The sequence below is a fragment of the Thrips palmi genome, unplaced genomic scaffold (genome assembly GCF_012932325.1).
Source record: "Thrips palmi isolate BJ-2018 unplaced genomic scaffold, TpBJ-2018v1 HiC_scaffold_11, whole genome shotgun sequence".
In the NCBI taxonomy this organism is placed as follows: domain Eukaryota; kingdom Metazoa; phylum Arthropoda; class Insecta; order Thysanoptera; family Thripidae; genus Thrips; species Thrips palmi.
Window position 1 is genome coordinate 7,290,396 of NW_023144622.1, and position 26,635 is coordinate 7,317,030.

The following is a 26,635-nucleotide window of genomic DNA, read 5'->3' on the forward strand; positions in this document are numbered from 1 at the left end:
CGGCGCTCACTGTCGCGTTGGACGCGGCGGACGCGGCGGACGCACTAGACCGGGGAGGGCGGGGCTGACGGGGCCGACGGCGCTAGTCCGCCCTGCCGGGCCGGCCTCCGGCACCGCCTCCGGCACCGCCTCCGGCACGACCAGCCGCACCAGCCCCATGCAGGGGGAGGGCGACGTCGCACCGCGACCCAGAACCCCACCGAGGGCCAGACCACGACGAGCCTTCCGCGTCCCGTTTCGCGTTTCGCGGAGCCGAGCCGCCGGACCGCACCGCAGCGTAGCGCAGCGCGCCTCGACGCGGGCCTGCTCCCGCTAGCACTGCGTTACTGCGTTTGCGTTACGGCCGCGCCGCTACGACGCCCCGCCCCGCCCCGCCCCGCCCCGCCCCACCCCCGCCACCACGCCACGCCACGCCCCTCCCCCGCCCCCCTGCTCCAGACCGCGGCACCCGCGGCCACTGCGCCTGCGTTGGTCGATCGGAGGAGCCCCCGACCGGGCACCGTCGGCACCGGGCCCGACCAGCAGGCCGAGCCGCGGCGCCCGTAGGCCCGTCTCTCTGTCTCTCTCGCACCCGTGCGCAGCGCCGCAACGCCGTGCGAGTGCGAGAGAGACAGAGAGACGGAGAGATGGCCCACAGCCAGCCGCGGCGCCCGGCAACGGCAGTGTGTCCGCTGAGTGTCCAAGGCGTCCAGTGCGTCTGCAGGGCAAGCAGCAGACTGATTCCGAGAGTCGTCTTCGTCGCTCTGTCTCTCTCGCACCCATAAGGGACGCCCCACGAGTGCGAGAGAGACGGAGCGACGAGAACGACTCTCGGAATCAGTCTGCTGGGCAAGCAGGGCAAGCTGCAGGGCATGGACCGGCCATCTTGACCGCGAGTGCGAGGGAGAGGAGGAACGTGGGGCTTTGGAGTGGATGGGAGAGAGAGAGAGAGAGAGAGAGAGAGAGAGAGAGAGAGAGAGAGAGAGAGAGAGAGAGGAGAGAGGAGAGAGAGAAGGGATACGGAAAGAGAGGCGATGCACGAATGTACGCCACGTCACGATCGGCGCGCCGCGGCGTGGTGTTGTGTGTACAGCCTACTCCCACTCCTTACTGCAGTAATCATTCATTCTAGCCGCAGCCAAAACGCCCTGCCGGCCCTGCCGGCCCTGCCCAGGGATCTGTGGCCGCCCTGGCCCTGCCCGAGAAGGGCGGAGAGAGAGGGAGGGGGAGAAGCAGAGAGGGATGGGGAGGGGGGAGAGGAGAAAACGTGGAGGGAAATCACGACAAGGGTTGTCGTTGCGCGGCGGAAACTACCCGCAGCACCTGGGGCGTAACAAGCGCTTGGCACGTCCGCAAACCTCGCCTTGGCCGAGTGGGCACGGCAGTCGGACTGCAGCGCGCGAGATCGCGGTTCGAATATCCGGGTTTTGAATTCTTTTTTCGACAGCAATGAAACTGGATTTGAAAACGGCAACAAATGGACTGCGATTGCTGCCAGCACGGCAGGGCGAGCGGTCCGCTGCAGCCGTCGGGGAGCGTTCCGGCAGCTCCAGCAGTGCCTCTTGACGGCGGGGGCCCGTGGGACCCGGGGCACGGCGCTGGCGCTAGCGCGCAAGGGCAAATTGGCCTAGATTGTGCCGGCTAGAGCGGGCTAGAGCGGGCTAGCAAGGGCTAGCAAGGGCGAGAGGGGAGGCCTGACAGGGGGAGGTTCGGGGAGGTTTCTTCGTTGTGGGGTTGCAGCCCCTCTCCGATCTTCTGTTCAATCCCTCAATACGCGTCGCGCGCAACCCCCATCACCACCAGCACCGGGGAAATGATGTGAATTTGCTCTGTCTCTCTCGCACTCCCAGTGAGCCGTCAGAGCGACGCGGAATCATGTCTGCTGCTCCCCATTCAGCAGCGGATCAAGGCGGGACTGGGATGAGAAATGCCGCGGCACTGCTAAACAGTGGGGGCGTACGAACGGACGTACACAGGAAGCTGGTGCGTCAAAAGACCGGCACTGGCTTCCGGCCAGGACGCCACTGGCAGCGCCCACAGTGGGCCAGAAGAACGGTTGAGGCGGTCAAAACCCTAGACGCGTTTTGAGCTCCAGAGTCGCTAAATGGAACTCGAACCGAGCGTGTGACCCCACCAATGGATTCCTCGTTCGGAGAGCAATCCATTGGTGGGGTCACACGTTCGGTTCGAGTCCTGTTCAGCGACTCTAGGGCTCAAAACGCGATTCGAGTTTTGGCCGCCTCCACCGGTCTTCTGGCCCACTGTGCACCGAGACTTGCCCAGTCTCGCCTGCCGACGGGGCCAAACGGTTTCACCGCCGCTAACGTGCTGTTATTCGAACACACGGCACACACAGCTGTCAGAGGCTCGTTCGGTTAGTGCGTTTAGTTTGGCGAAAAAAAAAAAAAAAGAAAAACGGTTAGAACGTCGGGATTCGAACCACGTCCCGCGCGTACCTTGCGCCGGTGGCCGAAGCTCTTGTAATTCTCCTTCCGCGCCCCCTTGCGGAAGTGGGCCACTTTGGTCTTGGACGCCATGGCCGGCAGGGGCGGGCCTGGCAGGGGTGGGCCTGGCAGGTGCTGGCCCCGCGCGCTGTGCGTGTCAGTTCAGTCCAGTTTGCGCTGCCCGCGCTTCACTTGCCCTCACTTCACTGCGACGCCGAGGAGCTCTGGCACTCGGGCTTGGTCTGCCGGCCGCAGCAGCAGGTCCACACACATCTGGAACGGCAAGGGGCGGCGTGGTGTGGGCGACGTGGGCGACGCGGTCGGTGTGGGCGAGTGGGCGTGAGGGCGTGTGGGCAGCGCGAATAGCGTCACGGCGACGAGTGAGCCGAGAAAGGGCGGAAAGGGGATGGATCGACCCGAGCCAGTTTTTGGAGGTGACTGTCACCGGGCCGGTTCGGTGCGGCCATCGCCGAAGACCGAAGATCCGCGGCACGGCACTGATAAAGTGGACTCGGAAGAGCACTCCGTAGCACTCCGTGCCTCGAGTCGCCCAGGGACACTCACGCTCAAAAGGACCGAAAGTGGGACAGCTATCGCCTCGTCACCGGGACTTCCCTGGCCGAGCCACGGCCACGCCGCCAGGGCTCGGCGGGAACCTCCCAAAGCGAACCGCGAACCCCGGGACCTCGACCCAAACTAGCAGACGGGGACACTGGGACACTCACACTCAAAAGTGGAGAGTGTTAGTGAGAAACCTGAGGCCGTTGGCGGAGTTGTTGCGGCGCTCCCGGGCGTGCGCGGCGGCCTGGGCTGGGTCCACGTGGTAGCGCCCCATCCGCGGGGGACGACGCATGGACCACCGGGAGGAGAAGATGGAGGGTAGCATCATCGAGGGCCGCGTTTTGAGGTTAGGGTTCGGCCGCCGCGCCGCCGCGCCCCGTCCCGACGACACCGTGGCCGTGAGGAAGAGTCCGCACTGTCCTCGGTCGTCCGGTCCGCATTTAGCAGCGTAGCGGCGAAGCAGCGGCCAGCCCGTGCTGCCGTTCGGTCGCCCTCCCGGATCACCACGCCGACGACGAGGTGCCGAGGTGGCCGACGACGCCGCGGCAGTAACAGCCCAGCGGCAACACTCGACCGGCCGGACAACGCCGTGACACCGTCGTCACGCCGAGGCGACGCGCTCGTGACACGCACGTCACAGCGAGGTGGACGCGGCCCGCGCTGCAGCCTGGCGTGCACTAGTGCCACTACGGCCCAAACGAAAACCGGCGGGGACCGCCAAGAGCGCCGGGACGCACCGGCCAGGAAAAACGCGACACGGGCCAACCGCGGCGTGGCGCGGCGTGGCGGGGCGGGCGGGGTGCGGCGGGGCGGGGCGGGGGGCGGGGCGGGGCGGGGCGGGGTGCGGCGGGGCGGGGCGGCGACCACCACGTGACTTAAACCCCCGCCAAGGCGAGAAGCGAACCCCAGCGGTGGCGGAGGACCGCACAGCTGCTAAAAATAAGGGGCGGCGGTGGACAGGGACACGGCAGTTCGGCCAGGCAAGCGTTTACAGTGGCGTGGCTGGCCAGACGCGCCCAGGCACGGCGCGCTAGACGCGGCCGCTCTCCTCGGACGGCATTGCTTGCGCCGAAAATTTCAGTCTTGCGTCACGATACCATAACAGGCACCTGCACTGCATCTTACTTTGTACCATAGACTCAGGTTGAACCTTTACAAAAATAAATTTAATAACGATTAAAAATAAACAGTGTGTCGATGTCACATCAAAGTTTGACGAGTGCGTTGTGGGCTCCAATATCGGTTCCAGAGAGGTTCAGTTTCGTTCTGTTGTTACCGCCAAATGCTTGCTGCAAAGATTGAGATTAGAGACAGGGCGTTGCGACAAAGTCAGCGAATGAAACGGATTGACGAAGGTGAGACGCCTACCTGATGGACCAGGCGAGAAGAGCTCATGAGCGCCCCAGCAGCCGGGCGGGTCGGCCCAGCAATGCGCTCACCTGGGAACAAACAAAAACAAACTCGTGTTAGCATTCGGAAAAGGCAGGAAACACCTTGCAGCCAACGTAGAGAACAACTGCTGAGGATGAAAACACCAAGGCGGCGAGAAAACCAGCCGACGGCGCATCGGAACACGAGAGCGCACAGTGGGCCAGAAGACGGGTGGCGGCGGCCAAAACTCTAGACGCGTTTTGAGCTCCAGAGTCGCTAAATGGGACTCGAACCGAACGTGTGACCCCACCAATGGATTGCTCTCAGAACGAGGAATCCATTGGTGGGGTCACACGTTCGGTTCGAGGCCTGTTTAGTGACTCTGGAGCTCAAAACGCGTCTAGAGTTTTTGTCGCCGGCCCCACAGTGGAGCGCCTGCAGACTCCAGGATAGGCAGCAGGGAGCGCTGGTGCTTCCCTCTGTCCACGCCGCGCTGCGGGTGGAGATACTCCGCGCGCCCGGGCGGCGAGCCGGCGGCGATACCCCACGCCGGCCCGCACGTTGGCCAAGCTCGGGCGCGGGGTAGCGCCGCAGCGCGATGGCGCCTCCTGGCGGCGAGCAGGGGCGGCGCATGGGATGCTGAGGACGGATGCTGTTCCCTTGCCTTGCCGTTCCCACACTCCTCTCTCTCTCTCTCTCTCTCTCTCTTCTCTCTCTCTCTCTCTCTCTCTCTCTCTCTCTCTCTTTCGCACTCCGGCACCGGACTCGGGCCCGGGTCACGACGCCGTGGTTCCTTCCAAATGTCAGAGATTGATAAGCCTCGCCACGTAATGGTGCAGGTGAGGGAGAGGGAAAGAGATGGCTAGAGAGAGATGGAGAGGCGGGTTAAATGCCTGTCATCGAATCGTGTGTCAAAACGACGGGGGTGGCCACGAGGAGAGGGTCCCCACCGGTTTGCAGTCTGTATGTCAGCGGGCCTCGCCGCAGCTAGCGCTGGTTCGAGCAACGTGGAATTTTTCAACAACAACAAAAACAACAACAACAACATCAATATCGGTAGTTCCAGGTGCTCCACATGAGCCGACAGACCAGTTGGTGTAGCCGTGTCGCCCGCGGGGCAGCAAATCCACGCCGCGTGCTGGTCGAGCGTCAACTTATCGAGAGCAGATTCGGCCGCCAATTTTGCCGAAATGACGTTTTTCGTTTTTCCCTTATCGCTGCAAGTTAGGCAACGGATGGCAGCATCCACGGCATTAACCTTGGCGTTAGCGCGCTAGCCTTAGACTGCAGCCGCAGATTAGCACCACCGTCTCTCTTCTCTCTCTCTCTCTCTCTCTCTCTCTCTCTCTCTCTCTCTCTTGCAGTCATGTGGCGTCCCGCATGGGTGCGAGAGAGAGAAACACAGCGATGAAACCACAGTTTGGAATCAGTCTGCTCGTTGGGCCGGGCGGTGCACTGCTCCGAACCGAACGCGTGACACGCGTGACTAGACCCGGGTCATTACGACGCTCCTGCAGACTGATTCCGAGAGCCGTTTTCGTCGCTGTCTCTCTCGCCATCCGTAAGAACGCCCCGCGAGTGCGAGAGAGACAGCGTCGAAAACGACTTTCGGAATGAGTGTGCTGTCACTGGGTTGGCAGTGGCGTGGCTAAAAGCACACGCAGCACCCGAGGGGGCAGGGGCACTGTACACGTGCCCCAGGGAAGGGGAGGGGGAGGCACGTGTCAACCGCAGGCAAGGCAGGCAGAGCGATGCACATTCAATTTAAATCGGGATTACGCATTTAAAAATAACGCGGTCTCTCTCGCGGCGCCCTGCCCGGCGGTGGCCATCCTAGGGGGAGCGAGAGAGAGAGAAAGCGTGGTCGTCGGCGTGGTCGTCGGCGTGGTCGTCGGCGTGGTCGTCGGCGTGGTCGTCGGCGTGGTCGTCGGCGTGGTCGTCGGCGTGGTCGTCGGCGTGGTCGTCGGCGTGGTCGTCGGCGTGGTCGTCGGCGTGGTCGTCGGCGTGGTCGTCGGCGGGGGCGGGTTGGGGGGGGTCCTTTTTCCCAGCAGAGCAATTGGCCAGCACGCCGCCCCCGGCGGTCCACACCGTCCACACCGTCCAGACGAGGCTCCAGACCTCCAGACACTCCGCGACCAAGAGTCCGCGGGGCGAGTGATTTATCGAAATGGAGGCAACCGTGCTTAATCGGCTTTCGGCTGACAGAGAGACAGAGATTACCACTAAAAGCCGCAGCAGCGCGCAGCAGTGGCTGGCGTGTACGCAACTCAGAAGCACACGCACGACAAACGCACACACGGACACGCAGACACACACACACACGCTCACCGCATCGTGCAAGCGCCCGATTCAGCGGCAGCTGTGCAGACCTGTCACCGCATCATCTAGCTGCGCCGCCGCGCCGCCGCTACGCCACTGTGATAATGAGATTGCGGTCTTTCCCGGTAGAGGCGCTCCCATCCGTACGGAATAAAACGAACCGATCGAACAAAAAACAAATAGAATCGAAAACGTTTAGAAATCACGAAACGGGACAAGGGCCTAGAAATAGGGTTGCCCCCTTTTTACTGTTCTGCGTGCTGGGCTGCGCGGCGGGCTGCTTCCGAGCAGTGGCGCTGTCTCTCTCGCACCGCCACGGCCGTGCGGGGCCGGGGGACCCCCCCGGGGGGGAAACCGGAAAGTCGGGCCCCGCGTCTAGTGCTAGAAGGCCCGGCGGAAACATAAGTCTTCCGTTGCGTAAGGAGTTTGTCCCACAGATGTGGCGGCGCGACAAAGGCAACGGGTATAGTCTGGCGCAGCGCTGCGAGCGGGTCCTGTCGCGTCCGAGGGTTCGATCCCCCCGCGCGCCGAAAATATGAGAAACCGCGGCGTGGTGTTTAGGGCTGAGCTGGGACTCAACGGTACCGTGCGCACCTGCAGGCTGATTCCGAACTGCGCTCCGTCGCTCTCTCTCTCTCTCTCTCTTTTCTCGCTCTCTTTTTCTCTCTCTCTCTCTCTCTCTTTTCCTCTCCCCCCTTTCTCTCTTCTCCCCTTCTCTCCTCTCTCTCCCTCCCCTCTCTTCTCTCTCTCTCTGTCTCTCTCTCTCCTCTCTCTCTCCCTCTCTCACTGGCGCCCGCCCAACGCTGACTGAGTTATTACTCCGGACTTGCCAATCACCGTGCCTACATTCCCGCGCGTACAGTGTACTGTACTCGGCGTGCAATTGTGCTGCGTGCGCGCGTGTGCGTGCATACGGGCTAGGGTTGCCACCGCACCGCCCCGCCGGTCGTGCGGCGTGAGCGCGCATACGCGCCGCGACGACAACGGGACGGTTGGCACCTCTAGCCGCGCTAGCCGCGACGCGGCGCCGTAAGTGAAACAAGTCAATGCCGCGATGCCCCAGTGCCAGCTCCGGGGCCCCGACGCAGTAAGGATACAAAACCAAAACCTGGAAAAAAGTCGATTCATGCTGCCGTCAGCTTCAAAGTTTGTGCAAAAAGAAACGGTCGTCGATACCACGGGCCCCCGCCCCCCGCGCGCGCGACCACACACACCACACACACACCCCCCCCCCCCCAGGCACACAGACACACGCGCGCGGCACCCCTTACTCCTCCTAGATGGACCATAACTCTCCAATGCGACGCGCCACGCCGCGACGCCCTACTACCGGCCGAGGCCCCGCCGCCGCCACGACGACGACGACGCGTCTCTGAAATTGCGTAAAGTTGTTTGAACTCGCGCGCCTCCCGCCTGCCGCCGGCCGCCTTGTTGGGGGGAGAGGAGAGCGGGGGAGGAGGGCCCGGGGGGGGGAGAGAGAGAGAGAGAGAGAGAGAGAGAGAGGAGGCCGAGGGGAAAAGGGGGGGTGGGGGCGTGGCTGGGCCGAGGGAAAGTGATGGCAGCTGAAGGGCTGCGTGCTTGTTTACGCCCTTAGCCCGCTGGCGAGCCCTCCCGCCATGCCCCGCCATGCTCCGCGAGCCCTTTACCCCCACTCCCCCCATAAATCCTAGTTTCGTACTATTTCTGTTCCACTCTTGCGCTTGCAGGCCGCGGCGCCCGGCAGTGAGTGAGTAAGAGAGAGAGGGAGAGAGAGGAACAGACAGGGGCGAGCGGGGGACGCGGTCAGAGGGGCGGAGGGGCGGTGTGCGCTTACCTAATTGCCGTCACAAAGACGCCCCTGTCTGTCTGTCTGTCTGTCCGTCCGTCTGGCAGACAGGGAGGCCCACCTGACCGTCCCGTCCGTCAGCAGTAGGACAGCGCTTTCATGGGGCAAACTCGCAGTCCTGGTCGACGTGTTGGCAGTTCCCACTCAAATAAGGCCACCCATTCCAGCTTATACCGCTATAACGCAGTCCTCCCCCCCCCCCCCCCTCTCTCTCTCCCCCCTCCCCTCCACACCACACCCACACCACACACACCACCCACGAAGAGGGCGCGCCCCTCCGCCAAAGTTTGTTATTGAGGAGCCATAGCCATCCCCGCGCGGACGGGGGACGGAAACGATAGTTGGCTTCGGTCCTTTCGCCCTTTTCGGCCCCTCTGCTTGAAGGAGAGGCGGCAACGCTGACGACGTACGGCAGGGAGGCCGAGGCTCGTCGCTAAGTAGCTGCACTGCCGCCAGCCATCCCCACATCCAGATAAGACTTTGTTATTGGCGCGGCGGCCCTACTGCCCCGCACAGCCCTCTACGGGAAGGAAGGGTCGAGCGAAGGGCCCTCCACTGAATTAGGGCAGCCCGATAGCGGCCCTTTGGTGTTTCTCTTCTCTCTCCCTTGAATGAAAGGCGGCCCTATATCGTGTGTGTGTGTGTGTGTGTGTGTGTGTGTGTGTGTGGTGTGTGTGTGTGTGTCGGCGCGTAAATAGAGAGTGGCGTGGGGGAAATGGCGGCCCGGCGGAGAAAGGCACATCCTTTGATTAAAACGTTGAGCCGTCATATTTCGCGTGTGATTTATCCTATTTGCGTCTAATTCCAGCTGCCACCTCATCCACACACACACACATATACACACACATATCCGCGAGGTGTATGTGAGTCTGACACAGTGAGAATGATGTGAAGTGTGTGGCGCATGGCTGGCCGGCCCGCCCCGCCCCGCCGCGCCGCGCCCTTCTTGGCGAGGCGCCAGGACGTGCACCGCACGCGCGACGCGCACGCGGCGTCGCCGCATGTGCACGCGGTCACGACCGAAAAAAAAAAAACGAAAAACGGGGCCAGGAATACGGTGTCCCAGCGCAGACGCGATGACTCGAACATGCGGTCAAATGGCGGTCCGTGACGACGTCAACCACTGCAAAAGTTGGATCTCGGATCGTCAGAATGACAATATTGAGTTTTTCGCGTCCGTGCTCGCCATCGGCAAAAGACGAGAAGTTTTCAGCTGACGCGAAATTTCCCGGTCGTTTCCCGGTCGGTGGAGACACAATCCATCCGCGAATCCGACGGAGGCGAGGGGGCGGGGCGAAGTGCCCCTCTCCCAGCGAGAGCGGGCGCCGTCTGTCTGTCCGTCCGTCCGCCCGCCCCCCTCCCCTCCCGCCGTCGGGGGCCCGGGCGGGCTGCCCGCTCGACAGCCGTGCGCGGCGGTCTGCCTACCCGGCGGCCGTAAGGCGCTCCCGGTGCGGGCACCGCCACGCCGCCACGCCGCGCGCCAACACCGAGGCCCTGGTCCCGGACCCTCGTCCCGGACAGGCAGGCAGGCAGGCAGGCAGGGCTTAGCTCCCCACTCGACTCACCTTCCGAGCCCGCTGCATTGTCCCAACGGGGTTCTAATCTCACCAGTGCTAATTTCGCACCAGGCCTGCTAAGCGTAGCCACGCGTCGCTAAGCCTCCTGGATAACAGACGTCAGCGGCAGCGCTCCCGTGGGTACTCCGATCGTTGTCCCTCCGCGACTCTACACTGGAGTCTGGGGTCCGCACAGGGGTCTACACTGGAGTCTGGAGTCCACACAGGGGTCTACACTGGAAGCTGAAGTCCACACAGGGGTCTACACAGCGGTTCTCAACCTTTCTCGGCTCGCGACCCCAAATTTGAAGCCAAAAATTTCCGCGACCCCAGGAAAAATTTCGCGACCCCACGGGACCCCTCCTTTAACATGCCACGGCGTCTGATCCGAGGCGGGCATTTTGCTCCCTCAACGGGCAACTGGTCTTTGGACCTTCCTTTAGCATGCCTTTGTTACGGAGTGCAATTATCAGTCTTAGTTTGGGAGCTGTATTGTCTCAAAGTTGGCCGAAACGGTCAGCAGTGTCTTTGAAAAATCGTGTTTTGGGCCGATTTTAAGCAGCCACTGCGTCTGATCCAAGGCGGTATTTCATCCTCCCTCAACGGGAAATTGGTCTTTGGACTTTCCTTTAGCATGCCTTTGTTACGGAGTGCGATTATCTTCCTTGGTTTGGGAGCAGTATTGCCGCAAAGTTGATCAAAACGGTCACAAATGTCTGAAAAATCGTGTATTGATCAACTTTGCGGCAATACTGCTCCCAAACTAAGGCAGATAATCGCACTCCGTAACAAAGGCATGCTAAAGGAAGGTCCAAAGACCAATTGCCCGTTGAGGGAGGAAAATGCCCGCCTCGGATCAGACGCAGTGGCTGCTTAAAATCGGCCCAAAACACGATTTTTCATAGACATTCTGAGCGTTTCGGCCAACTTTGAGACAATACTGCTCCCAAACTAAGACTGATAATTGCACTCCGTAACAAAGGCATGCTAAAGGAAGGTCCAAAGACCGATTGCCCGTTGAGGGAGCAAAATGCCCGCCTCGGATCAGACGCAGTGGCTGCTTAAAATCGGCCTAAAACACGACCCCAGCATCGCCGCGACCCCTTAAAAAAATTTCGCGACCCCGCTTGGGGTCGCGACCCTAAGGTTGAGAACCACTGGTCTACACACTGGAGTCCTCACTGGACTAGACAACTTGCTGACATGCTTTCAAAATGGCTGATTTAAAGTGTCAAAAAGCTCCTTGAATGTTTTAAAAAGTTTGAACCAAGTGCTTGCTGGACTCTTGCGCGTTGATGGCGAGCGCTGCGACATTGGCTGGAAGGGAGAGACCCACAAAGAGGGCGATCCTGATTCAAAGAGTAATCCTGCGCAATCTGACCCGAGCACGGTCCAGGGGGAGGACTCCCACAAATCAACAACAACAACAACAACAACAACAACAACAACAACACGCACCGACAAAACGAACAACATCAAGCGACCAACTTGACTGTTACTTTCGAGCGCTATTGCCGGTACTTACTTGCAGTTTGCGGCAGACGCTGGTCCGGCGGACGCTCACGGGCTCACCGGCCGGTGAGCGAACCTGGAACAAGGAAACGACGCGTAAAGTTAGTCAAAGTGGCAGAATGAATCCAACGCCAGGATGCACCAATCCAAATCCACACCCAGGCAAAGGACTTTCGACGTTAATGTCCACAGTGTGTGGTTTTTGCACGATTTCGTGTGTGTAAAAGTCGAACTAGGATTTCACGAATTCTAGCAGAACGAGGGCATCGTGTGAAAAATGATTCGGAGACGCAGTTTGAAATCTTCTGGCACTGCGGAATTATTTCGTTGAGAGCCTCTCTCCAGGCCTTCCCTCGTGCCTTTGGCGTACCACTTGCAATAAAAAGGTGCTGCGATTGCTTTACGGTCCTGTGATTGTGTGAATGGCAGCCAACAACAACAAACAACAACAACAACAACAACACGATATTCAAATTTGCTGTACTTATAACGGTGTGCAACTAGGCGCTATGCGCAGGTTTCATTAAAAATACTTGTTTTTTATCGAAAGTGAATTTTGTGAAATCAAGGGGAAATTTAAAGTCAAAGAGAAGTGTTCGGACAAGGCGCTATTTTTTTTGCGCTGTGAACGAAGTACGAAAACAAAAGAACGAGCCACGTGGGGAGGGAGACTGAGTCAAGGTGCGACGGAATAGAAGTAAACGAAATCACGACGAACGAACAAACCGAGCGGGCGGCCCAATATGAATGACCGAATGACTGCAGGGCTTATGCAGAGTGGTGGGCTGGCCCGGGCACGGCTCGGCACGACACGGCACGGCGTGGCACGGCCGCGTCGCTGGTATGCAAGTTGCAGTCCGTGACTTGGTGGCTCGGTGCGCCGCGGCGGCGCGTAGTTGGCCGGCTGGGCCCGCCTGGCCCTCTAGGCCTCTAGGGCCCCGCTGCTCCGCGTAGGCAGCGTAGGGGAACCGGTTGGCGGTACGGCTTGGCGGTACGGCTTGGCGTAGAGCTTGGCGCGCCCGGCCGGCCGCCTGAACAAAGGGCCTGTGCGACATCGAAGGCTAAATCCGTGAACGCAGTGTTGGCTCTGACACATTGTAATTTAACGTGCCTTTGTGCAGCGCGGCGGGGCGGATCGGGAAGGGGGGGGGGGGCGACGCGGAGGGAGAGGCTTTTGGCCGCGATCATGAAGAGGACTGTCTCTATGGGCTGTAGCGAAGAGGAAGAGGAAGAAGAAGAAGAAGAAGAAAGAAGAAGAAGAAGAAGAAGAAGAAGAAGAAGAAGAAGAAGAAGAAGAAGAAGAAGAAGAAGAAAGAGGAGGAGAGTAGAATGTGCCACGGCAAAAATATACAAGCCACTCGCTTCGGGGTCCTGTCTGCCCCCCCCCCCCCTTTCCTCTCCCGCCGACGGTGTATGACACGAGCAGGCGATAAGTGCCGGCGAGGCAAGGCGCTCAGTTAGGCTCCATCACGCATGCATGTACATAGTGGAGGTGTGGCCGAATTCGTGAGCCGCGGAGGGGCAGGGAGGGGCGGGGGGAGGAATTTGAGTGACGCAACGCGCAATGAGTGGCTGGCTGGCCGCAGGCAGGCGGTCAGACGGAGCTGGCAGACAGGCAGGCAGGCAGGCTGGCAGGCAGCCGGGCCGGTGCAGCGTGCCCTTTTAGAGGCCCCTGCAATCGCCGCCGATCTTCTTATTGGTGGGATTGAGCCGCACGGACCGACCCGGGCCGGCCCGGCCGGCAGGGCCTCCCACATAAGTAAATGACCATCGCCTCCGGTATCCTTTTTACGTGAGCGAGGCGGCGGCGGTGCGGCGGCGGGGCCCGACCACGCACGCGCGGCAGTTTATGCGGTTGAGGAAGGAAAAGGGGGAAAGGGGGGGGGGATCCTAGACGCCGCCACCTGCCAGACCGACCGGGACGGACTGGGGCGACGACGGGCACCCAAGCGGGCACCGCGCGCCGGACAAGCTGGCCGTGGACACCACCCACACCACTCGCAGAACTCCCTCGAACCGCTCACATACACTTCTCACCCCTCTGAAAGTTGGTGGTTGGCAAAAGGGATCCTAGAGAAGCATACAGCATGCCCAGGCCTTAATGAGGGACTCATTAAAAAAGGAAAGACACCGCATTATGCAAACACACACACACACACACACACACACACACACACACACACAAGCACGAGCTCACAGCCGACGCCGTTTGTCAGAAAAAAAACTGCGCTCGACACCATTTTTGACGGGTGGGCTTTCTGCTCGTACAGCAAGTAGCCCGCGCTACCGTGTAGTAGTCGACTCCCTCAAAAAAAGCAAACAACAACAATAACAAAAACAACAACAAGAAGAAATAATAGGAACACTATATGCCTCCCCGAAGGGCGCTCTCCTCTAGAGGCGCCACCAGAAGGTACGTGCAAAAGAGTCCCCCTCCCCCTCCCCGGGTCAAGGCCGCGGAGGCTGCAACTGGGTCGCCCGGAAACGCCCGCCGGAGAGGAGACTCCAAGGCCTGTCTGTCTGGCGTGGTGGCGGCGGTCGTCCCGGAATCGATGGGGCCCAGCGCACGGTGTAGGACGGTGTGCGATGGGCGTTATTATTTTAGGAATATAAAAATGGAAAGAAATGAAGGCCAGTTTACTCTGGTCTTCTGCTCCTTCCCGCTCATTTAGAGTCACACACACAGACGCACACACAGACACACACACAGACAAACACACAACAACACACTCGCACTTGCTCCCAGCCATAAAACCGTCAAGGGATGCGCATGCAAGCATGCTCTAGAGCGGGCGCGAGAGGAGGAAAAAGGAGAAACGGAAGAAAAAGCAAGTAAAGCGGAGTCACGCAATAATAAATACTGGCAAAGTGGCGCACCTCCATTCCTCTCCTCCATTCCGGAAACGGGTTTGTCCATTCCTAATTTGAGGAGAAAAGAATATCTATTGTGGTAATGCTTTCCAGGCGGCCGCACGCACACCAGTGCACGCACTCACTCCTCGCACTCACACTCCACACACACACACACACACACACACACACACACACACACACACACACACACACACACACACACACACACACGCAGATGATAGCGCCGCATTAGGGATGCATTCGCAAATAGAGTCTGGTCGGTCGCGCCTTGATGCCCCAGCCATTGCCAGTGGGTCCGCCGGCTTGCTCTCGCTCACCCAGGGAGGAACGCACAGCGACGCAAGCGCTGCTCACAATCAGCTGAGGCCTCTCTTTGGAGTCTTTGTGGTAATACACTCTAAATTTCTTCCGGTGAAAGGCTGCACCAACATATTGGTGGAGATTTTCTACATAATACAAAAGAAATTTGACATAATATTTGTAAGGTACAATGAATTTCGAACTGTAAGTTGCGCAGTCAGGTGCACCTCCATATTATGGTATGCAAGAAAACAGTTAGCGACTTGGCGGCGCTGTCCACCAGGAAGGCGGCGGCAAAGCAAAATGACCGTCGTCTCGAGGCCCCGAATTGGGGTCGAGGGTCGCGGCGGGCAGTGCCGGGGCAGTGCCGGGGCAGTGCGCTGTCCCGCCGCCTCGCTAGCTGCATTCGATAGTCATCAAAGTGCGTCAAGTCGGCCTAGTCCACAAGCGCGGCTCTCACTGCATGCAAGATGAGCGGTGCAGCCCGCAGGCCTGCTGGGCCATAGTGCGTTCGGCTTTTCGGCTTTCGGCTCCCGAAGGTGCTCGAAGGCCGTCGGGTATCCCAGTCCACCGTAAGCCAGTTTCAACACCCTGTGTGGGTAATGTGATAGAATCAGGGATTTAGAGCAAGGACGCAAGTTTTCATTAGCTCAGGTTTCCCGACTTGCTTCCCACATGCTTTATGGATCTTTGAAAAATTTGAACAGGGAAAGCTTTATTTTTTCGAGCGAAATTACCTAGGCAACGACGCCGTCGGTTTTTCGATCACTTTCCAGAGGCCCGTCTAAACATCGCGGCGGCAGCTGCAAGAAGTATTGGATTCGTGCCTGGGCGGGGCGGGGCGGGGCGGGGCGGGGCGGGTCCGCGGACCGGGCCGTCCGGTTAAGCGGCCGCGACTCGGGCCTGCATACGGACTTGAAGCTGTCCGATGCGATGCAGTCTGGTCGCCCTGTCTAGGCCCAAGGGAGCCGTGCTAGGCTGCTAGGGCCCCGGCCGGCCCGGCCAGGGCACGGCGGGGAGGGGCAGGGGGGCGGCCGGGCGTTGACCTGCGGTAAATATAAACGCTATGCGAGTTGCGTGCATTTCATTCGGCCTATCGGGACGCTGCGCCGCGCTGCGCCGCGTGGTGGTCGCGGTGGTCGTGGTGGGGGCCGAAACGGCAGCACAGCGGAGCACAGCGGAGCGGCGGGGCAGCCGTGGGGGCCGGCCGGGCCACGGCGAGGCGGGCGGCCGCGGCGTACAGCCGCTCACCGCGGGGTCTCTCTTGAAGGGCTCCTCCGCGCCGCGCCGCCGTGCCGCCGCGCACCAGCACCACCGCGGCGGGGTCCGGACGGCGGTGGGGTGGCGGCAACTGCGGCTCATCGCTTTAGAGCGAACCGCGAAGCAGTGCGAGGCGGCCCTCCGCGCAGAGCAACGCCCCACACGTACAAAGTGCAGCACACACACACACGCACGCACACACACACGAGCGCGTGCTCTCTCGTGTTCACGAGTTCTATTTTGAAAGCCGCACCGCACCGCGCACCACCGCCGCGTCTACGACGGTCTACGACGACGACGACAACAACAACGTGGTCGTCGTGGCGGTGTGCTTTCCGAATTGGGCGCGTCACACACGCCACACACACACACACGAGGCGGTGAGCAGCTCGGCCGCGAGGGCGCGCCACTGTCTTGGTGACAGCGGCACGGCGCGGCACGCCTCAGCATCGCGGCCGGAAGTGGGTCGGAGTGGACCATCCGTCGCGCGCGCGGACTGGCTCGGACGCCGCCAGGTTTTCCCTGCAAGCGTTTGAACGCCGCGCGGGCCCTCTCCTCTGCTGCCCCCACTGTGAACCAGCCGACACACAGACTGACAAACAGACAGACAGACATACAGACAGACAGACAGACAGACAGACAGACAGACAGACAGACAGACAGGCAGACAGACGGACAGACGGACAGACAGACAGACAGACTGACAGACAGACAGACAGACAGACAGACAGACAGACAGACAGACAGACAGACAGGCAGGCAGTGGGGAGAAAAGGTCTCTTTGCATGCGGTCCGGAACAGCTGCTCGAGGTGAAAAACGGGCGTAGGATGGGAAGAGGTGGGCCATAGCCCCGCCAGCCCCGCCAGCCCCGCGCCCGCTCACTGAGAGGCTGTTTGTCGATTATAGCCAAGATTGGTGCGTGCGTATTAGCGGGCCTACGCCGCGAGTAAGCCGGTGCGTGCGGCGTGATTTCTCATACCGGGGACAGTTTGCGCCGCCCGGCCTGCCGTGGCGCCGGCCGCCCGGGGCAGAGGCTTGCCGAGCCTTGCACGCCGCGCACGTTTAGTTCTGATTGGTTCCCAACACCTCCGGACCGATTTTACTTTTACCGCTACTCATTTGGGCCCGGACGAAATTGCCCTGCTATTCGATTGAGCAGCGCCTCTCTCTCTCACTCTTTCTCTCTCCCGCCTCCGATTCATAACGCAAAGCAAACGCCTTTTGTGGAGGGGGTATTATCGGTGTACGTGCGGGCAGCACGAGAGGGACACGTCAAGGCGTCATCACACTCAAAGCGAAAACACGTGAAACTGAAGTTGCTGAAATTAAAAGCCGAGGAAGTAAAACGTCGTCCCCCCAAAAAAAATCCGCGAAAAAAGGCTGCAAGAAAATAGCGGCAAACTTTATTTCCGTTACTTCTTGGACATTTCACCGAGCCGGGGTTTTCGTCTTCTTTTTTTCTCTCGGCGCGTCTGCGGCGACCGTGTAATCTTGGGATCAAGCGGGCGGCCGCCTCTAGCCGCCACCTCGCCGTCCGCCCGTCCGTCGGGCCGGGCCGCGCCGTCAGCAACAACTAGATCGGTTCTGCGCGTATCCACAAATTATGCCCCCTCTCCCTTCGCGTGCCCCCCGTTTTTGTTTATGGACGGATTGCAGGACGCCCATTGGCCGGCGCTGGCGGGGCGGGGCGGGGCGCGGCGCCGTGACCATTCGGACCCGATTCGTCGGACGGCCGTCGTGTACCCGCCGTATCAGGAAGAGGCTGGACTCGTTGTCGGATGAAAAATCGTATTTACCGTCGGAGCGTTTTGGCGGAGTGAGTGCTCCAGGTCGGCGCCGAGTCCTCGCAGAGTCCTCGCCGTCAGTCAGACCGTCGCCGTTCCCCCGATTCCGATTAATTTCCGCGGCCGGCTTGCCTTGGCTTGCCCTGGTGGGCACATTCCTGCAGCAGACTGTGCAGATGGGATCTCTAGTTGAGGCGGGCCCAGCCAAGCGCAGCACGCAGCACCTCTGCTTTCTCCTCGACGTCCACTTTTTCGGCTCTTCGAACACCTCACTCAGTTTGCGCGCTGAAAGGTCCCCACCGCCCACAGCTCGGCCGCTCGCACCTCTTTTCGCGCGTGAATCTGCGAACGAAGTGTGGAGGAATGGCTCCTGGGAAATTCGTTACGATTTTTCACGTCTTTCTGCAGACGATTTTCCGATGCCGTCGTTCTTTGCATCGATTTTTCCACGTTTTCCCCCCACCCACTGGAAAACTAACGGTGTCCTTCCCACTCCTTGCCCTTCAACTAGTCTTTCAAAGCGCGTGAAATTTCCGAACGTCCCTCGAGGGAACGCTGCGCCGCGCCGCGCGCTCGCTGCACGCGCTCGGCATATTCCACATGTGCGTGTTATGAAAGTTATGGACGCCAGACCGATGGCCAATGGACGCCCAGTCCGGCCGGGGCGTCCAATCAGATTCATGATATTGTTTTGGCCCGCGGCCGTCCTGTAAAAACGCAGTGTAAAGCAGCTGGGCCCTGCTGGCCCACTCCGAACGGTGCTTCGGTCGCTCTGTCTCCGTCGCACCCGCTCGCCGCGCCCCGTGAGTGCGAGAGAGACGGGAGCTCCACCGAGCGTGCGTGCGTGCGTGCGCGAGGGACCGCTTCTTTTCGCCACTCGCTTGAACCGACCGCACCTGCCCGGGCCGCCGCCGTCAGCAGATCACCTGCCAATACGCTTCATCTGCCAATAGCGCGCCGACTTTGCATTTCGATTGCCTGACTGCCTGTCGGCGAGCCGGCCGCCTGGTCTAGCCCTTAATGGTAATGGCGCGTAGGCAACCCGAGCGCAGCGGTGCGCCGAACCCGGACGAGTTGCCTACCCTGGAGTTGGCAGGCGCTACGGGTGTTTCCACGTTGTCGCCGAACTTTTTGGCGCCGTTTTTGGCTGCCTCCTCTCGCGGCTGGATGCTGCAGCGGCGGTCCATTGGGGCCCGCCCCCCACCACCTCGCCCACACTTGGGCTTGTCCTGGCTCACAAGCCTTGCTTCACTGTAATAACCCGAGCCCATCGCAACGGCCACCTACCGCGTCAAACCAAATGTGCGTGCCTGTGTGTGTGTGCGCGCCCGCGCCCGTATGTGTCAGTGTGTGTGTGTGTGTGTGTGAGAGAGTGCGTGAGTGTATTCGTGTGTGTGTAGCTCAAAGCGCCTCTCTCGCGCCTTTCCTGTATTTTACTCACTCCGAGCAACAACTCGTGTGGCGATGGCGCCATTTGCGTGGCCGGCCAGCTTCACTATGCTCAACAACACCGTCAACAACAACAACAACAACAACAACAACAACAACAGATGCTGTTGAGCGTCCGTTTTCCGTGAAATTCCAGAGTCGCGCTCCCTCTTCTTCCTCGTGAATTTATAGTTTTGGCTCGCGCTCGTGTGCTCTGTGGTGGGATGTGTCGAAAAACTTCATGACTTATTCACGGAAAGTTGGGCAATAGCCGACCGCCCTAGTCTAGTATCTTCCTATACAAAATGGCGCGGGGAGGGCCAAACAACAGGACTCGCGTGACTCAAAACAACAGTCAGGTGGTCTGATTCTGATGCAAAACGAAGTGTATCAGCATGTATCTGTATCACAACGGCCGCGAGAGAAGAGAAGCACCTCCGTTGGGATTCGCGAACCTGCGTCCCAGCCTGCAAAGACGGGTGCAATCCTCAACGGAACTCCGGAATAAATTCCCCCTAACCTCAGGGCTGCCAAGGCTTTGCTCGAGATTTGCACCACCCTTGCGCGCGTTGCAGCCTGGTGGCAAGCGTACCAACACAACCAAGGCTGTATAAAGGAAATCGCAGCCCTAAAAAGATCCGCTTTTATTGTTGTGTGGTTGGCAGACTCTGTTCCGACTGCAGTGATGCGCCTTAGCGTCGAGAGCCTCGCAGATTGGGACCACAAATCCAGTCAAATGACTAAAGTGAGGGAAACGTGTGATCAGGGCGTCACGATGGGAGTAAGGCTGTTGGATGCGGGAGCCTCACAGTGGGCCAGAAGACCGGAGCAAGCGGTCGAAATTCTAGCTCTAGAGTCGCTAAACAGGCTCGAACTGACGTGTGACCCCACCAATGGATTCCTCGTGCGGAGAGCAATCCATTGATGGGGTCACACGTACGGTTCGAGCTCTGTTTAGCGACTCTGGAGCTCAAAACGCTTCCAGAGTTTTGGCCGCCGCCACCGGTCTTCTGGCCCACTGTGCGGCGGGCCCGGCGTTTGCTGGCATCTCTCGCACAAGCGGTACTTTACGAAACGGGGAGAGATCATGTGAGTCACAGCACCGACAATGCGCAGGGGGCTCATTTTAATACGAACCGGTTCCCGAATCGAGCTACTTAAAAGCAGAAGTGTGTCTAGCAATCCTGTCCGAGGCCTCGGAGGCCGACGATTGGTCGTCGTGGCGTCGCATGTCCCAAAAGCCACCGGTCGACGAATACGCCGTCCAGTTGCAGGACCCAGGACCGGGCATCCTTTTTATGGCCTTGCATTTCTGCTTCTCGAAAGGATCCTCGGATTTGTCATCCACCGCTCGGCCCGCTCCGAGTGTGTGTTTGTTCCCAATAGCTGTTTTGCCTCGCCAGGCCGTCCCTGACAAGATCATCGAGGAATGTTGTTTCTGGAAAACGTTCGGCATTGCGCATTAATTCCGAGGTTAATTAAAGAAAAAAAAAGGTATTCCGTTGGATAGACCGATCATTCTAACCTCGGGGAAACGGGCTCGTCGGTGCGTTTTACTGCCGCTCTACATCATGAAGAGTTCGCGCGGAGCCACCAGTGAGCCCAACTTACACTGTTCCATCAATTGCCGAAGCGTTATACATTTCTGTCGCAAGACGGTAACTACTAGAAAGAGTAGCACAGGTGAGGTGGGCCTTGTCCAGCTATAAACATGCCTAGGAGATTTTGGCCAGCTTGTCCCCGACAAAAAAAAGAACAGGAAACAAAAAAAAAGAGAAGAAAACACACAGGTTGGCAATGCGTCACTGCTGTCACAGTGTTTTCCAATTAGCCAATTCCGATCAATGCGAGAAAAGGTTTGTCACCCCGCTTCCCCGAATCCGTCCCTCACTCGCGGCTTATTATAATGACAGCAGTTGGTACACCTGTCTGGCCCCACCTGGCCGTGCCTGGCCGTGCCTGCCTCGCTTCGATAGCTCGAACGCCGCGCCACCTGCTCTCCACCAAAATAGAGTATTCTCAAATTCAACGCGCTGAGCCCGCTGACCACCACGGGGACAGAGCACGAGCCGAGGCCCCCCCCCCCCCAGGCCCCTCGCCTTCGGAATCACAACAACAGGAACGGCAGCTGCCTGTCTCTCTCGCACCCCCACAGTGGACCAGGGCGCGCCCCGTGAGTGCGAGAGAGACAGCTGCTGTGCATCCTTGAGGAGCCCCACCTGCCTGCCGTGGACACGGCGACGCGGCGCTGGATGGCACCGCGTCCTTCGGCATGCAAAGGAGGCCTAAGTGCGTCTTAATCCAAGGACGAATTCCGAATCCCAGAATCTTCGGCTCGGCCGGTGCGCAGTGGGCCAGAGGACCGGCGGAGGCGGACAAAACTCTAGACGCGTTTTGAGCTCCACAGTCGCTGAACAGGACTCGAACCTAACGTGTGACCCCACCAACGGATTCCTCGTTCGGAGAGCAATCCATTGGTGGGGTCACACGTTCGGTTCGAGTCCCAGTTAGCGACTCGGGAGCTCAAAACGCGTCCGGGATTTTGACCGCCTCCACCGGCCTTCTGGCCCACTGTGTGGCGCGAGGCGAGCAGTGGCGCATCGGCATGGAACGGGGCTCAGCGCGCTCAGCGTCAACCAGTGTAGGCACTTTAATCCTTTGCCCTTCGGCCCTTCGGCCCTTGGCACACACACGCGGTGCGAGTGAGACAGATGCAGGCCTAGGGCCGGCCAGCCCTGCCAGGCTGCGCAGATGTCGCGTATAATCCCGAGGGCACCTGTGTCGCGACACTGCCGCCGTGAAATTCAAGACTAAGTCCTCCAAGGGTCCTCCGAGTCCACCCTATGCTCCGCGCAGGCCACCGCCAGTGTAGGCCCGGCAGCTTGTTGATAACAATTGCCGCCCTGGGGATGGCCTTCCCGGAGCGGCAGCGCGGCCAGTCGGCGAGCGCATCTGCCGTGACGCAAGGCTCGATCGTCTCATTCCCGTGATGGTATCGAAGCACTAAGTCGGCCCGGTCGGCACTGCCGCGGCACTGCGGCCCGCTGACGTAAGGCACTAAAACTAGTGTGGCGGAGCCGTGAATTTGGTGAATTGGAATGTAAGGTAACCGTGGCGACGCGCGGGGGCCCCCGATGGGGACACGGGGACTGGAGGGCGGGGGCTGGGGGGCTGCGGGGGCCCAGCACGTTACCCAACCTACGTACCATCTCACTTTAAGGAGTCGTAAATTCACTTGTATCGGGTCGCATGTCACTCAGGGCGAGCGAGAGAGACAGAGAGTCGTCCTTATCTTCCTATTCCCTCTCCTCTCGTTCGTTTCTTCTATCTTTTTATGTTGTTTCTCCCTTTTGTTTAATGGCGCAGGAATATTTAGTAACTAAGTGGCCCCCTTCCCCTCTTCCCACCGAGGCGCACCGCAGCAAGGTGAGCGTAGGATATTTATGTGACGTTCAAGTAAGGCTTTACACTGGTACACTGGCAGTGCGTACGAGTTGTTCGTTTCAACGACGAGGGCCCCATCATTTACTTACACCAATACACACGAAATAGGAGGACGCTCCACTGTCTCCACAACCCAAAAAAAAATTCTTCACATTTTCTTTTCATTTACATAAAAAAAGAAGGCCACCCACCATAATCCATAATAATCATCTTCGGGAAGGGTTCAAATTTCGAGACGTGCTTCGGCAAACAACATCCGCGCCGCCAAAGTGGCTCAATGTGTGTGTGTGTGTGTGTGTGTGTGTGTGTGTGTGTGTGTGTGTGTGTGTGTGTGTGTGTGTGTGTGTGTGTTGGTGCGTCAGCCCAACGTTTGCCGATTACTGAGCAATCACATGATGCGTAAACGTTCTCGTTACTTGATGAATCATGACTGGGACGCACGCAGCCACGCACAAAACGAACCAACGTGAACACACACTCACACATCTCTCTCTCCTCTCTCTCTCTCTCTCTCTCTCTCTCTCTCTCTCACACACACACACACACACACACCTACACACGTTCCGCCCTGTCTTCCTCTCGGTGTACAGGGTCCGGTTTCGTGTGCGTCTATCTTTAGTCGCTCTTTCGACTCGCCGCGAGTAGAGTGTCCCGCAGACCGCGATCCATAATTGCCATGAAAATAAAGAAAAACTTTAAGTTTTTTATTCTCTCTTCGCGGCTCTGCTCTCTCCCGCCACAGCCCCCGGGACAGTCTGCGCCGCTGTGTGTCATGAAGGGTTCCCCGTACTCGCTGCAGTGAGTCGACCGACGTCGGCGGCGGCGTACTTAGAGGGTTACTCAGCAGGGGAGAGGAGCCAAGAATAAGGATCAAACGGGGCACTCGCAAAAAAGCCGCGTTTTAAAAACGAAATAAAATGCTCGGATTGATTTTATTGATGTTTTTTCTCTTCGGATCGGCCGTAATGGTTGCTTCGTGCCTGGCCCGGCGTGCCGGCGTGCCTACGTGCTCTCGTTGCGAGGGTCGCCTCGCCCTGCCTCGCCCTGCCTCGCCCCGGGGGTCATCCGCGATATGAAGTGCGCGGGCCGCGGGCGTGACCGGGGGGCGGGGCGGCGAGAGAGAGAGAGAGAGAGAGAGAGAGAGAGAGAGGGGGGGGGCGTAGCGTAGCAGCTCCACATTCTGGCCCCGCGGTGCAAATGGAAAGCAGCACTAATCTCTCTCTTTCCGCGCACACGTCTCTCTCTCTCTCTCTCTCTCTCTCTCTCTCTCTCTCTCTCTCTCTCTCTCTCTCTCTCTCTCCCTGCTCGTCTCGTTGTTTATTCGCCTGCTTTTGCCGCCCCATAACGAGACCGGCATTTCTTTTGCGCGTCCGAACGGCGTGAACATTAAATGTCGCCTCGCTGCTCTGCTGGACTGACTCTTTTCGGCGAACAATGCGGCCGAACAATCGCCCTGGCTGCCAGCTCGGCCTGGCCGGCCGCCTGGCCTTCCCTGCCGCCCTTCACGCGCCCTCCAGCGGCTCCACTTACTTCCGAGAAGAGCGTACACGATTCGGGGCTAAGCCCAGCAACAACAACAACAACATCCTTTTTGCGGGCCGACCGCCCCGCCGACGAGCAGAATCCGCGAGCAGTCGCCCTGTCTCTCTCGCACCCCTTGGGGACGGCCCTCGAGTGCGAGAGAGACAGAGAGACCGGCCCACTGCCACCGGCCAGCCCGCAATGTCCGCTCAATCCACTTTTTAAAAAATGAAAAAAAAGGGGGAGACGGCCCAACCCTGACCTTCCAGTGCCTCGGAATGCCGGAGCGAGCAGCCCTTCTGCAGCACTCTGTCTCTCTCGCACCCTCAGGGAGAGCCGCGCGAGTGCGACAGAGACAGAGCGACGAATCGACTCTCCTGAATCGCTCGGCAGGACGTTGCCTACACCGGACCGCTTCCCCGGAAACCGAGTCATGAGCGAAACCTATCGAAACTCGGACACCTTCGTCCCTGGCACCATCTAAATTTTTAACGAATTTCCCCCTTTTCACCCTTTTTAATTGTTTTTAAAAAGTGGTTCTGACCATCTCGTCCACCGCAATCAACAACAAGAAAGCACCAACAACAGCAATTCCACCCGAAAAATGTTGCCAAAGCCCGTCGTCCAGGGATGCGAAAAGAGTGCGGGCTTCTTGAATGATTTATTTATTAGAGAAGGAGAGAGGAGTAAGAGAGAAAGAGGATGGCAATGATCGTAAAGAGAGCGGGCAGCCACATTTTGGCAATAAACGGACGTACCTGCATGTCGGTGCCGGTGTGTGTGTGTGTGTGTGTGTGTGTGTGTGTGTGTGTGTGTGTGTGTGTGTGTGTGTGTGTGTGTGAGTGGATGGGTAGTACCCGAACGCGTCCCGTACCCAGAAAACTTCCCGCCAATGTGAGCCAAGCGACGCAAAGCTGATAGGTCCCGAAAAACAGTCAGCCATTTGCATACTACATTGCGTTCTATTCGCTTATTACTGTCCGATCTGGACCGGCTTCCTGTTTACTTCATTTATTTTTCTTTGTGTCTTTATTTGTTTTTTGAGGGGGACCGCCGCGCAGGCCGATGTCCAGAAGGCCGTGACATGATTTGACGCCCCGAGCGGTCCTATCGCGCCATCGCCGTGATCGACCGACTCTGCGGTGTCGAGGTATCGAAGTGTGCGAACCGACACTCTTTGAGCGTCATCGAGACTCTCTCTGTCTCTCTCTTGCGCGCGCGCGTGAGTTAGAAACACCGCCTCGCCGGATGTCGGCCACACTGTCAAGTAGTACCCGCGAGGTACCCGCGCGGCGGAAGCCATCCCGCCGCGGGCGGGGTGGGGCGGGGCGGGTTATGACCGGGACAAACATGTGAATTGTGGAGCGCCACTCGGCCTGCTCTATCGGGCATCGGTGGGTGCGGGGCGCGCGAGGCGGATGCGGGCGGGGTGGATCCGAACGACACAGCGCACCTTTTCACTTCGTTGGACCGCCAGTCGCCTCGCCGCTCTCTGTCGCACTCACGGGGCGGCCCGGTCGGGAGCGAGAGAGACAGAGCGACTGTTCGGAAACGCTCGGCTGATACAGTATAAGCCGAGCTGAGCCTGTATAGAGAGGAAAACTGCCGGGGGTCAGCCCATGGACTTACCCCCGGCAGCGCACTGTCGCCGCCCTGCTGTCCGGAAGGTGCATCCGAGTATCTGTTTCATTCTTTGAAGTAAACCCGAGTTTCTAGCCTAGGTTCAAAGCATTTTAAACGAACTTGTTCTCACCTGCATGAATCTCCGTATTCTCAAAGTTAGGCACCAAGCGAGAGGGACACCTTCCCCCGCGTCCACCGTGCTCTCTCTCTCTCTCTCTCTCTCTCTCTCTCTCTCTCTCTCTCTCTCTCTCTCTCTCTCTCTCTCTCTCTCACTCACTGCAAATCGCGAAAGCCCCGTGGGTGCGAGCGAGACAGCAAGCCTAGGTCCGAGTGAAAAGCCCCGCTACTTACATAAGTGAGGCTTAATGAGTCGCACAGACCAGTCCGGGGGACGCCAGAGTCCCTCCTCGATAAATTTCCGAATCACGAGGATTCATTAGACGGACGGGCGAGCTTCCGGACGGGGCCGCTCTTATCGGGAATCGGCTGTAATTAAAGCGGGGCGAAGCGCGCCGGAAAAGTGTCGGGAAAGTGTATCGCAAAAGTGAGTGCAATTTACTGGAAAAGTGTTGGGAAAGTATCGGAAAAGTGTGTGGTATGTAGTGGAAAAGTGTAAGGGAAGTTGGAAAAGTGTCGGAGAAATTTTAAGAAAAGTTTTGCGAAAGTGTATTGGAAAAGTGTGAGAAAATGAAGCGGGAAAGTGTGGGGAAGTTCAAGGGAAGCACCGTCTGGCGGGGGCGGGCGCGGCGGTGCGGCGCGGAGACTTGAACGCGAGAGCGAGCCGAGCGCTCCGTCCCGTTACCGCAGAAAATATGGAATTGGAATAAAAACGG

The 26,635-nt window shown here is 59.2% G+C and overlaps 1 protein-coding gene across 9 annotated transcripts in view; it reads right to left on the minus strand.

Moving 5' to 3' along the window:
• The window catches only part of LOC117639263 (voltage-dependent L-type calcium channel subunit beta-2), a 75,720-nt gene that overhangs the window by 15,666 nt on the left and 33,419 nt on the right, over nucleotides 1-26,635 (minus strand). For 2 of the 9 annotated variants that reach the window (XM_034374762.1, XM_034374757.1), the window contains 2 exons: nucleotides 11,581-11,643; nucleotides 4,353-4,423 (listed from right to left, as the gene is read on the minus strand). In XM_034374762.1, coding sequence (XP_034230653.1) covers nucleotides 4,353-4,379 — 27 coding nt within the window. In that variant the 5' untranslated portion in view covers nucleotides 4,380-4,423; nucleotides 11,581-11,643. Of the gene's footprint in view, nucleotides 1-2,435; nucleotides 3,642-4,352; nucleotides 4,424-11,580; nucleotides 11,644-26,635 lie in introns of those variants that run through there. The other 7 variants (XR_004587359.1, XM_034374764.1, XM_034374756.1 and 4 more) reach the window with 6 other exon arrangements.